The 15391-nt window shown below is 33.1% G+C and overlaps 2 protein-coding genes across 4 annotated transcripts in view; both read right to left on the reverse strand.

Moving 5' to 3' along the window:
• Positions 1 to 4973: 4973 nt before the first annotated feature.
• On the reverse strand, positions 4974 to 6545 carry LOC107070489 (uncharacterized). Its single transcript, XM_015328750.2, has one exon. The coding sequence runs from the start codon at positions 6543 to 6545 to the stop codon at positions 5211 to 5213; it is 1335 nt and encodes a 444-aa protein (XP_015184236.2). The 3' UTR covers positions 4974 to 5210.
• A 111-nt stretch (positions 6546 to 6656) lies between these two features.
• ed (hemicentin protein echinoid) overlaps positions 6657 to 15391 on the reverse strand; it is a 198573-nt gene continuing 189838 nt past the window's right edge. For 2 of the 3 annotated variants that reach the window (XM_089174974.1, XM_015328747.2), the window contains exons 2-7: positions 9483 to 10944; positions 8025 to 9250; positions 7740 to 7908; positions 7372 to 7559; positions 6965 to 7219; positions 6657 to 6817 (exon numbers count right to left, since the gene is read on the reverse strand). In XM_089174974.1, coding sequence (XP_089031100.1) covers positions 6657 to 6817; positions 6965 to 7219; positions 7372 to 7559; positions 7740 to 7908; positions 8025 to 9250; positions 9483 to 10944 — 3461 coding nt within the window. The remainder of the gene's footprint in view (positions 6818 to 6964; positions 7220 to 7371; positions 7560 to 7739; positions 7909 to 8024; positions 9251 to 9482; positions 10945 to 15391) is intronic. The other variant, XM_015328748.2, reaches the window with a different exon arrangement.

Raw genomic sequence — 15391 nt, forward strand, 5'->3', positions numbered from 1 at the left:
ATTATAATTAACGCACGAGAATACAATTTTTAAATGCATCCCAATCCACTTGGTATCATCAAATTCATTCCCACGTTTCAAATCGCTTTTATCTTTTTCTCATCTTTTTATTTTATTTTCATTAATTTTATTTTATTTTAACTTATCTTTATACCTTTTGTATTAATTTTTTTTTTCTTCTTAAATTTATCTCGAAAAAACGTGACGTTTATTAACGTTACACTCTTTCTCTCCTTTCCCCCGTTTGTTTTTTCTTTCTTAAATCTTTTTTTTTTATCTTCTTCTTTATTTCTTTATCTTTATCTCAGTTATTTTTTTTTTTAATTTTTTTTTTTAATTTTTTATTTCGAAGCACAAACAAAACTTCATTTGTTCCCTTTTTGTACAAGACGACGCTCGTTAAGATTAATAACACGACGTATACACTTTTTAAAGTACTGCAAACGATTTTCTATTTCTCTCACTCTCTCTCTCTCTCTCTCTCTCTCTCTCTTTTTCTCTCCCATTGGGTACTCTTTTTATATTTCTTTTTTTATTTTACAGAGAAAAAAAACATCCATCTAACCAACTCCACCTTTTTATTTTCATCATTCATTTATTTTATTAATTTATTTATTTAATTTTCTTCATCATATACAACATTTTTTATCTCTCTCTCTCTCTCTCTCTCTCTCTTTCTCATATTCTCTCATACGAACCTTTGATTTTTATTCAATGAAATAAAATAATTATAAAAAATTAGTATACAAAAAATTTCTGATCAAGTGAAACAAATTTTTGTTGTTTCATTTTCAATTATGAGAAAATGAAATTTTCGTAATTCGTGTCCTTGTAAAATTTAATCACACATACATACATACACACACATACAGTTTGGTGCATCATCGTTGTTATTATTAAAATTCTGTATTTTATTTTATTTTATTTTTTATACACAGAGAAAGATAAGAGATAAGAATGCGAAAATGAAAAATAAAATTAATTAATAGTAGGATTAAGGATGCATTAGAGGCGGGAGGGGGTTGAAAGAGAATATTGCTTCGGAAATCATTTGAAGGACGACAAAGGATTATTAAAAAAAAAAAAAAAAAAAAAAAAAAAGAATAAGGATATCGTTCTTCTGAAATTGCATTACAAACAAATAAAATGAGATCACGAGGATAAATTCGAACGAACGCGAGGTGTACGGTTTCGTGTTCCTCTTTACTTGTGTCTCTGTGTGTGTGTGTGTGTGTTATGTGTTTGAGTGTATGGTGAATATTGTGTTTCTTTCTGTATAAAATAAAAAAATATATTTAATTTCAATGGAAAATATTGAAAAATAAAATAACAAAAATTTTTCCTTCTCTCAGTTCCATGTCTTGAATTTGATTTCAAATGACATATTATTAATTAAATTTATTTATTAATTATTTCACATATTAATTAATTCCAAGAACTTGCAATACTTGTAATAAATAACACGCAAATAATTATTTAAATTTTATTCAATTCAAAGTAATGTTTTTTTAACAAATTCAACTGCACGTTTGTTTGTAAAATCTTCGAAAGAAAATAAGAAAATCAAAAATAAAAGAGAAAGTAAAATTTTTGAATAATTCAATAATTCATTATAACATTTGAATAATTTAAAAAAAAATAAAAATAATAATTGCATTCAAATAATTGAAGAACAAAAATTATTCAAATACAAAATAGAATTTAATTGAATAATTATTTGGAATAATAATCAATTAATTATAAATCAATTGAAAATTGCATTCAATTAAAATTAAAATCTTATCATTAAATAAAAAAAAAAGAAATATGAACAATCGTTTATTCTAATCATTTACTGTACACTTAAATAACAATTTAATTCTTACATATGTATGTAGTGGGGTGGGGGGTGGGAAGAGAAGGAGGAGGAGATGGATGAGTGGGGTGCTTTCTTTCAATTTTTCGATCGATAAAAGCTAAAATGAACAAAATTCACGTACATCGTACAACATTTATGTGTGTATGTATATCTGTGTATGTGTGTGTGTTGTTTTATCTTAAAGGTAATGAATTTTTTAATAATAATCTTCTTATATTCCATTTTTTGTTTGTTTGTTTGTTTGTTTGCGTTCGTTCACAGTTGGTAGAAAAATATAAACACATTGGCGCCAAAATTATTATTTTTAAGTAAAAACAAAAAATAACAAAATGGACGATTATAAATGCGACGAGAATAAAAAAAAAAAAACCTTAGAAGCTAAAAGTGACTGCGACTTAATGTGCAAATAATGCACAAAATGTACATATGCAAATTTTCTTTTTCTCCCTCTCTCACACATGAACGCATCATACATCGAATGAAACGCACTGATTACGCACACTCTCACACACGCACGAAAAGATATTACATACCTAACCTCATTTTTTTGTTTAATAATCTTTATATTTTTCATCATAATCATCGTTATCATCATTATAATTATCATCATCATCGTCATTAGCATTTTCGCAATTTTTTTTTTGTTAATATTCTTCATTCCTTTTGTTTAATCATGGTTTGTTTTTAATACCCCGTTCCATTATAATATAATACACTCTTAAAGCGCGTGTTTTCTATTATTTTTTAATTAATTAATTAATTAATCATTTTTTATTTATATTTATATTTATATTTATATTTATATTTATATATATATTTATATATTTATATTTATTTATTTATAAATCGTATTTATATTTATTTAACCCCGTAATTTTTTTTTGTTAAAATTGTCTCGGATTGAAATCATCAAAATCAATTGAATACATTTCCTACGATTTCTCCAAATTTACAATAATAATAATAATAAAAACAAAATTATTGGGGAAGTAAAAGGATCCTTCGTGCATGTGTTTGTGTGTGTGTATATTTTTTTTTAATGACCGTTGGATCACATTTTTCGAGATAATACGCGTTAGACGAAAGAACACATCGAGTTTTTATTTTTATTTATTTAATCTTTTATTTATATATATATATATATGTATATGTATCATGTATATGTATACGTGTTATATTTTTTAAGTACCTTATCAATGCTTAAAAATCTAATATTTACAGGCTCCTACTTATCCATGTGTATACTCGTGTATATATGTGTGTATGTGTAAGTGTGTATAGGTACGTAAATTTATTATAGTAAACGAAGGATCCTACTAAATCGTGAGAAAACGTGCGTGTTATCTTATCAAATCGAATATAGAATTTCAAATCTTAAAAATTCATTAATGAATGATTCATTAATAAAACAAAAAAAAAAGTTTAATGAATATTAAGCAGTTAACTGTGATTGACGAGTATACTCGTCATTACTAGATTAACACGTTGAGCGCCATGCTAATTTTTACGGAAATCTTTGTCAGGTTACAAGTGGCAAAACGAAAGGTGTACGTCAGTCACGGGTGCTTGACACGGCCCGAAGTGAAATTCAGTGTCAGTCACTGGTGCTTGACACGGCCTGAACGTAAAGTTCAGTGTCAGTCACTTATGACTGACGTGGCACTCAATGTGTTAAGGTGACACAAAACAAGTGCGCGATCTCAAATGACGTCACAGTTAACTGATTATTTAATATATACACACATATACATATATAAAAAACAAACATATATGTTTTTGAGATAGAATAAAAAGTAAACAAAAAAAAAATAAAGCTCCCATTTGTCGGAGCATTCGATGTTATTTTAAAATACTTTTTCTAATATTCGATTAAATAGAAAAAATGCATCGTTAAATATTGATCGATTTCAATCCGAGTGCGAGGTGTATTTTTATTTAATTGTTGTTGTTATTTACGGGCCGGCATTAATTAGTTTTTCTCAACAAACTTCCCCTCCTTCTGTTTATCCTTTCGAACTTTTTTTTCACGTTCGTTTATAAACGGTATACATATACATATACTTTTATACACAATATATATATATATATATATATATATATGTATAAAGTAACTATCGCCTAAGGATACTAATCACGTCACATCGATAAATATAACATTTTTTTGTTTGTTTGTTGTTTTTTTTTTGTTTCGAACGTACAGCAGACAGAGAGGATCACAATCGTTCGTTCACGATATATATATATATATATAAAAGTATAAAATACTTGCCAAATTTTGCGAAGTTGGCCATTCGTCGGTAGTCGACGCTACCATATTTTTATTATACACATTTGTTCATTTATTTATTTATAATAATTCATTTTCTTTAATTCTCTCGTGCTTGGAAAATGAGAGACAATTTGTTAGGTTTGTTTTTGTTTGATCAACCAACTCAAATGCACGAACGGGTTTTTTCAGGAAAAAAAAATATATAAAAAAACACACATACACATACTCCCAATACTGCAGCAATAATATTAATAATAATAGTATAATTATAATAATTAATAATAATTAATAATAATAAACAATAAAACAAAATAATAATAATAAAAACAAATTGTAAAGAAAATAAGAAAGAAATTGTTATCCAAAGTCCCCGATGCCAAAAAACAAACATTTGCAAAAATTTTGAACAAATGCAACAAAGATAAATTATCCAATTTTATTAACATAATCAAAAAAAAAATATCCCGGGGACTCAGGAAAACTTTATTAACATGAATTCCTAAGAAGAATGGCACGTAAAAATTGTCAAAGATAGATAGATAGATAGAGAGAGAGAGATTATTCTTTTCCTTTTTTTAAATAATTTTTTGTTTGAACTCAAATAGAGAGAGAGAGAGAGAGAGAGAGAGAGAGAGAGAGATTGCAAGGTCATTTGATGATCTCACAAAGTTTTCTCATTAAAGTGACCTCGACTACCGACGATATTTGAGAAATGCAATAAACGCAAGAGATCCTTCCGTTCCTACCTATCATCGTATTTTATTTCTTATTTATATTATTTAAATTAATAAGAATTAATTAATTAATTAATTAATTAATTAATTAATAATCCGAGATTCTCGTAGATACTTTTTTTCGTTCATTTTATTTGAATATTTTCTTGATTTCTTGTTCTTGGTTTTAGTTGATTTGAAGTATGGCCTCTTTGTGGCATCATCATCGTCAGCCTTCGCACACACGCTACTTAAATATAATACACTAATAAACGTTCTGCCGTCCTTGATAAGAAAAAATCCAACTGATTGGAATTTTCATTTAAATAGGACGGATTTTCGTTCAAGGGGACGACGAGGAGGATCGGCCTCACAATTGTTCCGACAAAATGATCACCGTTAACGTTTGAACGTTGTCATTGTGATAAAGTTTATTGTTGGTAGTATTGTTGTATGGGACCCTACTACCTTCTTCTAGATTCTCATTGGTCGTATTTTCGCAACCCTCAGCTTCGGCCCTTTCACCTCTTGGTACTACGTCGTCGTTATCATCGTCGTTGTCATTTTTGTCATCGTCATTAACCTTAATATCATTTTTTAACAATTCTGTATTAGTTGTTTTCCTATCATCGTTATTGATCTCCTTATCACATGGAGAATCCATTTGAACGATCTCGTTGTCAGTTTCGTTTCTCAAATTGGAAGAAAAGTTAGGTGAATCCTTGTAGGATGGGTATCTGTCTCTGGATGATAGGCCAAGTGACGATTCGATAGGAATGAACGTTTCATTAGACGAAGAAAATCGTATTGATCTTTCATTTGGTAAACCAGAATCCCCATCAGCACGACGCGTTATGTTAGCAGTTGGTGACATTCTCGAGGTGGTGGTGGTAGAGTTGGTAGTTGTGGTGATGCTCGTTGTACCTGGACTAGGACTTTTAGTTGGACGTAAAAGGGACGGTGAAGGGTTTGAGAATCTCGTTGAAGAATCGTAATTGATCGTTGGTGAACGTACGAGTGCAACTACGTCAGGTGGTTTGATCATGGTCATTTCTTGTACGTTGTAAGGTGTTCGTAAAAGTTCATCGGAACTACGACGATTATTTTCTGGTAATTCCGGTAGAGCTTCTAATAAACCAGAACGATCGATACGACGTGGTAGTGTACCAGCATGACCAGCTATACTACTCTCGGCACCTATTGGTCTGCAATGTCGAAAACGAGACGAGGATGATGATGATGATGATGATGATGACGATGATGGATGATCTATACTAGATATTTCTAACAATCCTGATCTGTCAACTCGTCTCATAGTATTTCCATCGTTGAAATCTTCGATTGTACAACTCATAGGACGAGGACTTCTCTGGGTTAGATAATAATCTTGTTCGGGTATGTTCACTGATGATTGGTTACCGTAAATTATTGGGTTGCAACGTGACGAACGATGATAAACGTGTACTGCATTCGTTCCCGTCGTAGTTGTCGTTGTCGTCGTTGTTATCGTTGCATCTAAAGATGTTACAGTTGGTGTTGTTACTGTTGACGTTGCTGTCGTCGTCGTTGTTGCTATTGTTCCTGTCTCGGACATTGCCGACACCGCTGCCGCAGCTGCTGCAGCTGCAGCCACAGTCACGTGGCCAGTTGCAGCATTAGTTGTCACCGATTGACTTTCCGAAGGATTCTCGATGACTATTTCCATACGATGGCGATGTTGATGTTGTCTGTACTGCGCCAATGGTTGCCGATGGGGGGCCTGCTGCTATAGCCAAGTAGTACGCGTGTTTCCGGCTCGCGAGCCGGTAGGCAGGTCTCAGACGATTATTTCTCGGATAATTCTACGTCCACGGCTGTTAGGAGTCGAATAACCGGATTCTAAACTCTCGTCGTAGGACAAGCTAACTTGTTGAGGTGGTTTTGTATCCTCGTCGTAATTTTCTTGATAAGGTAATCCAGAAACGTCGTATGGTGAATCTGAAAAATTATTGACAAGATAAAAACTTTTGCTTCATTTGATTTTGAAACTGTGTTAGATTGTAATTAGATGGAAAAGAGGAAATAGTTCCAAGTCAAATAATTGAGAAGGAAGAATTTTCACTAGTTAGAAATTAGAATACCAACCAACGTGTTTCTGGGACTTGACAACCGTAGCAAATGGCTCGGGACAGAATTGTTGTCGACTAAGATTATGGCTTTCCCTGTAATGTGGGTGCGCTGGATAATCGGACTCGGTGGTGGCGTATCCACCCAAATCATATGGTTGGTTGACGCCGTTTGCTGCCGCCGACTTCATCTGCCAGATAGAATCTTGAGAATTCACCGAACCCCCGTTGTTTGAATTTGAATAGCTATTGTCCATGTAACCCATATTGACACCTGGAGTACAGAATACCCTTTATTAGAAATTTCTCATTTCACGAAAATGAATTCGTTTAGGATAAAGAGAGACAATTATTGTAATACGTGTACCATGTTAGTTCAAACAAATGAAAACTTAAAAGTAAAGTTAGACATATTTTAACATTTACCATTCTCACCGTTGATGTTATGATTAGGTTGATGATAACCATATCCAGGTTGAGCATAAGCAGGACTCTTGGAATCCTCCATAGCAAGTGCATGATCCAAACTATGTTCGAGTGCTTTATTCTCTGCGTAATAAGGCGGTGGTGCTTGAGTTTGTTGACCATTTCCGGCGACTAGGCTTGGTCGAACACTGGAGAAAAATGAACGGACATTTTTCAATACTCCGTCATGGCTATTATCAAAAATTCATTTGTTCAAATCTAACGTAATAACAAAAGCTTTGCACTAATGTGTATTATTATTCAAATATATGCGTACAAGTGTCTAATGCAAATGTAACATGATAATACTGCGATAATACAATACTTACGCATTGGTATCCATTTCATAATCCTTGGCCTTGGCAGCGTGCTTTCGTCTGCATCGGCAGAACAAAAGTAAGAGAGCGGCGAAAAGCAAGAAGACTGCACCGCTAACTACCAGAGCGATCAACGTTGGCGTTGCTAGTGCACCAGCTTGCGCTATATAAGATGGGCCGACTGTTTAACAGAAAGATTTGCTAAACTAAATATCAAAAGCTATTGTACAAGATTTCAAAACCAACAACAAAACTACAAAATCAACAGGGTTTTGATAACCAGACAAAGACACTCACTTTCAGCTTCGGTATATTCCCCACACTTTTGACGATCAGCCTTGAGACATAATCTGACTTTGATATGAGGTTCAGTATCGGAAGATTCAGGATCATCCAAGATACCCTCTCTTTGAGTAGGTGCACTTCCCAATACTTCCAATGGCCATTCTTCTATGATTCTCGATGGATTATCCGTACCATCGAATTTTTCGATAGAAGCTACCAATGCCAGACAAGTAGCTCCAACGTTTATCGCTAAAGTTCCAGTTTCAGGATCATAGCTGACACGTAAAGGTGCTGGTATTTTTGCCACAGAAGTAGTTGCAACTACCTCGTCGGAGTAATCCGAATGATTTTTCGTATTGTAGACCTTAACTTTGAAAGTATAGGTCTGGTGTTGCTCGAGATTGCTAACGTTGCAAGGATTCGATCTCCTGCAATCCATTTCCAACCATTGTCCGGCTGGTCCTCTCGGTGGTGCGCAATCAGGTGCTATCACTTCGTCACCTCCGGCAACTCTTCGATAAGAAACGAAGTATTTGGTGATTGGTAGACCACCGTCGAAACCCAATTCCCAAAGTAATGCCACATGTGTCGGGCCAATGTCCATGGCTGTTATGTTGGTCGGCCTTTCCGGTGCACCTTTTGGTTGTAATCTTATCGTCGAAGAAATGCTACCTTGTGCGTTAGCAGCGCGACACGTGTAATCCCCATAATCAGATTGTTTTATATTCGTCACTCTTAACAGAGAAGTATAAACGTCATAATTGTCGGTGGTTGATGATATTTCATAATGGCCGTCGCTCGATGAACCTTGCAAGGTAGCAGCATTGTTACCAAAACTCCATTGGAATTCTGGTTTAGGCCAGGCTTGAACTTTACACGCAACTTCAGCTACCTCTCGTAAATTGTACGCCACTTTGCCGTGCTGATGTAAAATAATTGGCTCGTGTTCGACCTTTAACATCATCGTCGATTCAACCTTTTTAACTTCGTTTACGAATACACAGGTGTACCTTCCTCTGTCGCTCGCTATGATCTCATCGGTCTTCGGACGTGCATGACCCAAAAAGCTCAACGTCGAGTTCACGGTTATCACGTTACCATGACCTTCTGAGGCAGTGGTTATCACTTTGTACAATCTCTCGTCGGCTGTTAATTCTTGATCGTCCTTCAACCAACGCACGCTAGGCCTTGGCTTTCCCTGTGCCACGCACGATACTTGAAACGATGATTCTCCGACTCTGCGAATTCAATCGAACAATAGAAACGTATTATTAAAAAACAAACCCCCATAGATAGACAGAAAGATTATATGAAAAATGTTGCGGTTTGAAATACTTTCAAAGCAAGTCCAATCATTTTTTATCTGCTTCGAAAATAAATTATCTCGATAATTGCTAACAATTTATCTCTTTGAAGATTGAAAATTACACACAAAGAAATTCGTGAGAGAAGAAATATAATAATACGTACTTTCTCGTGACGTGAGGTTGTAATTTGGTAAGTATCTTCGGTGGTTGATGAACTGTGAGATTAACTGAGGCAGCTTCACCGTTTCCAATTTCGTTCATGGCGTAACATTTGTAAGTACCTTCGCTACCCAAATGTATGGAATCTATTTCATACTTAGGCCCAGAATTTTCTGTTCTAACAGGAATATTTTCACCGTCTCCTTCTTTCCACCATTTGTATTGGGGTTCAGGATAACCAGCAGGACTTGCCATACATGTTAGAATAACACGTGAACCTTCAACGGCAACCGGTGAGTCTGGAGTAACCCTAGCAGGTCCAGGTTTGTGTCGAATTCTAACAGTGACATGAGCTTTAGCTGAATGATTCCTTCGTTCACCGCCAGTCGGATGAATGGTATTAACTGCACGACAAGTATAATTTCCAGCGTGATCGGCCGTGACTCTAGTCAATCTCAATATCGAACCGGATTGTCTGAATTCTGGACGACCTTCACGAAGCCACTCGACTATGGACGGAGCTGGATTGGCTGATACGTTGCAGTGTACCGTCACGGTGTCTTCCACTTGAGCGATTCTAACGCTCTCACCTTCGATAGACACGGTAGGTGGATAAAGAACATCCAACAGCAATGAATTCTCGTCTTTTTTTCCTAGACCGTTGTCAGCTTGGCAAGTATACTTGCCTGCATCTTGCAACGTTACCTTTTGTATAACATGTTGAAAGGTAGTTGCTATGAAACTACCATCCCGCCACCAACGTACCATACCGACAACTGGTTTCGAATCAACATGACACTCTAATGTCGCCGTACCATTAACTTCAACTTTCAATGGGTTTCCAGGACCAACCGTAACCCGTGGAAAATAATTAACATCCAATGTTACAGTTGCGTTCAATGTTTCACCTTCTCTCATCGCACGATTTCTAACAACGCATCTAAAAATCGCACGATCGTCTTCTTTCGTTGGTTCCACCAATAAGGTCCTACCGGAGTGAAGTAGAGTAGTATTGTTACCACGGTACCATCTTACTTCTGGTTCAGGACTACCACCGTTGGTGTTGCATTGTAATTCCAATCGTTGTCCTTCGGTTGCCGGGGCTGACGTTGGTGATATCGTAGGTGGTCCAGGTGCTCTCAATACGGTCAATGTAATATACTTCCTATGTATATCCATACCAGTACTACTAACTTTAACACGACACTCGTATTTACCATTGTCCCTTTCATACGAAACATTTCGTATTTGTAAATCGTAACGACCCTCTTCCAAACTCATGAACACCTTGTAATTAGGTGATAACGAACGATTTTCTATTGCTGCGTTATCATGATTGTTATTGGTATGAGTCAACCAAAAACACGTGACATTTTCTTTAGGTGGTTCGAATCGACACTGCAATTGTACCGTTGAACCCTCATGCGTGTCCATCTGCGTTTCCTCAACTCTGCCATGGGTTAGAGCTGAAACATCGATAAATCGTAGCACTTTAGTTCGTTAATAATCGTTTGTTTAGAAAATCGATTTAATCAAAGGCTCAGGTGACAATTTAATGGCCAAGTTAGATCGAAAAGGGACGACTACGACGACTACGACGATTTTACGGGATACCCGGGTTACCGACACCGAAGTAAATCAGGCCGCGTGTGTGCGTTCTCTGCATCGAAGGGAGTCATCGGCTCGCTAAACTCTCTGCGAAGTCGTGCGACGCAACCCATGCCCGATCGATAAACACTCTCTCTCTCTTTCTCTTCTCTTCTTTCTATTCCATAAAATAAACTATATCTAATACTTTTGTCACGACATTTTATCGATCCCCTTTCGATCTTCTCTACATACATTCTTATATATATATCACTTTTCATTTTTATAATTAAGTTCATTGATAGTTCGTTCATCCCTTATAAAAATATTTAAAAATTGGTGTTCCTGTTAATCATATATGGTATTTAAATCATTCCCATTCAAACTATTATAATTGGGATTAGGAATTGGAAAGTTCATTGCAGCAAATCCCGCCAGTGTTCCCGTCCCTGAGCTTGACCCCGTCCATTCGCGGTCTTCGTAGCCCATTTCTTTAAGATCCCCAAATAATATTGTCCTCCCATCTATATCTCGGTTTTCCCAGTGGTCTTTCCCATTCGGTATACCGATCAGTATTTTATGCACCACCCCAATAAGCGACACGTGACCTGCCCATCTTAATCGGCGTGATTTTACAACGTTAATGATGTCCAGTTTGAACTGGATATTTTAAAGCACATTCTGAACTTTATCGTTGACTGTTTAATATTTTATTCTTGAAAGTACAAAATTGTATAAGTTTTGCAATTAAAATATTTTTCAATGAGGTGTTCATCGATACTGTGATGAAACACAGTAATATTGGATTTGAATAAACGTTTGTAGATGTAAATTACGATAGTAGGGAAACTATCAACGATCGAATGAGGAGACAGCAGGGTTCAATGAAATTGGTGGGACAGATTAAAGGAATGAAATGGATTGTTGGATTAAAACATTAGATGGGGGATTAGGATCTTGATAGCACTACGAGTACCGTTCGATAGTTCAGAACCACAAGACTTCTGGTGTATCTGCGAATGTGCTTCGTCATTGGGTCGCCTAACGGTAAAATCACCGGTTTGACTCTTTAACGATATCGGAGGAGACCTCTTCTTTCCTCTCCTCACCTTTCCTTTCCTCTCATCTTTCTCTCGAACGTTCATTTTACAACCGAGCAACTGCGGTATAGTCGGATTCTCTTTCTTCTTCTTCTTTTCTTCCACTTCTACTCTTTCAAACATTCTCAAACACACATACACACATGTACACATATATATACACCTCTCACAGGTTTTATGTCCCCACTATCATCCTTTTTTTTTATTCCTCATCCTTTTTTCCAGCATATTTATCTGATCCATCGGTTTAACGCGATTTACCTTACCCGCGAGTAAAATTTTCATCCGTTTTAATAGAAAAAAATATCATCGAAATATAACATGGTGAAGTAAAAAAGAATTTTTTCGATGAAAATTCATTCAGTACGATATGAGAAAAGGTGGTGGGTGGGTGGGTGGTTTATCTTTAGATTGATTGGAATATTGATCCATATGGTTGGTAATATTATCACAGGTGGTTTCTCTAAGTATTTTACGAGTAAGTGGGAATATCATGCAATACGTCGTCTCATTTAATTTTTCATTTTCTTTTTTCAAAAAATAGAATTGATTTTAGATATTAATGAGCTGTTTCTTTTTTCTTATCAAGACTGTTAAACGAATTGTATTTAAGATTTTTTATTAAGATGATCGAACGGATATTAAATTAAAAGAATTATTATTAATTAATAACATATAATATATATTCTTATTAATTTATATTATTATATCATTAATAATTTATTATAATTTATTATTATATATTATTATGTTATATTAAATTATTAAATTATATTATTAATTCATTAGTATATATTAATATGTTACTATTACTTATTTATATTACTATACTACTATATATGTAATAATATATATTATTAATTTATTAATTTATTAATATATAATATTGTGTGTGTTATATTAACACTGTGACGTCCGGTGGCTCTACGTTGGTGACATAATTTTATTTTTCAATAAATGATAGTCTTTCATCACATACTTTTCAGAAGAGAAAAACTTTAGTTAGTTTTTGAGGTGTTGAACACGACAACGTTCTAAGGTAACATTTTACATGGTAGAAGTTGAAAATTTCGTATTCCTAAGACGCCTATGCTTCTTACTTCGTTTCGTTTGGAACGAACTAGCTGTATTTACAGTGTCTGTGTACCAGAAACCCCTCAGCCACGAGTATTTTGAATAATCCACATTGACTCTTTCTACTTCTTCAAATTTTTATTCATTTTTTTACTTCTTTACTTTATTTTTCAGATATTTTTATAAGAATACATATATATATCTCTTAAATTTAGTCAAACGAGTTTTCATTCATAAAAAATATAATACAAAAATAAAAAAAAAGGTTATGTCAAATTATTCTTAGGAATGTAATTTTTTTTTTTTTTTTTCTTTTTTTCTTCTGATTAGTTCATTTATAAAACATTCACTTTAACTTCTTGCATTTATAATGAAGAAGATAAAAATATGTAAAAAAAAAAATAGAAAAAGATTTTATAAATCGATAGTTTGTGTTGAGGGGTTATAGTTATAGTAAAACTATAGTGATGTGTTCTTCAAGATTAGATTCGTTCGTAGAGGAATAGAAAGCGCCTACGAAATGACGGACGTCCGTCCTCGATTTTCCACGTTCCACGTGAATAAAAAAAAAAAGAAAAAAAATTGACAGAGAGAGAGAGAGAGAGAGAGAGAGAGAAAGGTATATTATAAACTATACACGTACACATGGAGATAAAAATTGGATGCGACTGCGTACAACATGTTGGTTGACATTCCTCAGCACACGCAGTAGAAAATGACATGAACAGTGGACCGAAAGTACAACAACAACAAAAAATGGTAAAAAAAATACTTTTTAACCAATATATGTAAAGGAAAATCTTAAAAAACAATTAAATAAATAAATAAGTATAATTACAAAAAAAAAAGAAAATAAATGAGAAGTAGAAAAATTCTTTAAAATGTTTCCATAAGATTTTTATAATTTATTTTATAATTGTGGAACAAAATTTGATCAAACTTATTAACAAATTTGTTATAAATATTAAGTATAATGTATTAAATTATATTATTTAATCTATATTATTATTATTATTAGTATTATTATTATTATTATATTATCTATATTTTTTGGGTTCTGATTAATTAATATAATATATAATATATTATATTATTTAATCTATATTATTATATTATATATTTTATTATATATTTTAAATTAATATAATATACATATTATAATAATATAATTTCAATTATTATTAAAAATAATTTGTCAATTTTCCTGCAAATTTTCAATGACATTTTTACAGAAATTGCATACTTTGTGATAGAGCGTCACTTAAAAGCATACTTTTAAATATAAAAAATTGTTATATTTAATAGTTTAATAATATTAAAAAAAAAAAAAAAATAAGGAAAAATTAATATAAAAAAAGTATTCGTTGTAAATGAGTAATATACGTTTTTTATCCAATGATTTCAACGAACGATTCCAGTCAAAGTTTTCGAAGTAAGCATGAACGTGTAATGACGTAAGAAAATCGTAGAGTAAGAGGAGGAAATTGGTGGGGGGAGGGACAGTTGGATTGGTGGGAGTTGAATAAGGTAAGAGGTAAATGAAAGGAGAAGGAGACTGGAAGAAAAAGAAGAAGGGGTATAGAAAACCAATGGGGAGAGAGAGAGAGAGAGAGAGAGAGAGAGAAAACAGAGAAAAATAAAGAGAAAGAAAGAGAGAGAGAGAGAGTAATTGCGAGTAGAGGGATTAGCCAAGGTGAATAGAACCACTGAAGGAAAAGCTCCGATGTTTAAAATCCTTGTATCGTTCACGAGAATGTTTCGGTGATTTAAAAATCGTGTTTTAAAATCGTAACCCATTTGAAAAATATCCGCTTCGTTTAAAAACAAATAAAACAAACAACTCACAAAAAAAAAACAAACACACAAATAAAAGAGAGCAAAAAAAGAAATTTAATAAAGAAATACCTAAAAACAAAATGGTATCTACGAATTAGGTTGATTGATAAATAAAAAATTACGCTTAATTGAATATTATTATTATTTTAATATATTTTTATTATATTATTATAATATATTTTTATATTATATATTATATTATTATAATATAATTTTTATTATTAATATTATATAATTATATTATTTTAATATTTATATTATTATTTATAATATAATTTTTTTATTATATATTATTGAATAATATTCAATATAAAAA

This window comes from Polistes dominula, unplaced genomic scaffold (genome assembly GCF_049000335.1).
Source record: "Polistes dominula isolate Pdom_NZ unplaced genomic scaffold, Pdom_raw_medaka contig_32, whole genome shotgun sequence".
In the NCBI taxonomy this organism is placed as follows: domain Eukaryota; kingdom Metazoa; phylum Arthropoda; class Insecta; order Hymenoptera; family Vespidae; genus Polistes; species Polistes dominula.

Excerpts from the sequence above, each read along its gene's own strand:
- LOC107070489 (XM_015328750.2), bottom strand. The coding sequence starts at position 6,545 with ATGGAAATAGTCATCGAGAATCCTTCGGAAAGTCAATCGGTGACAACT.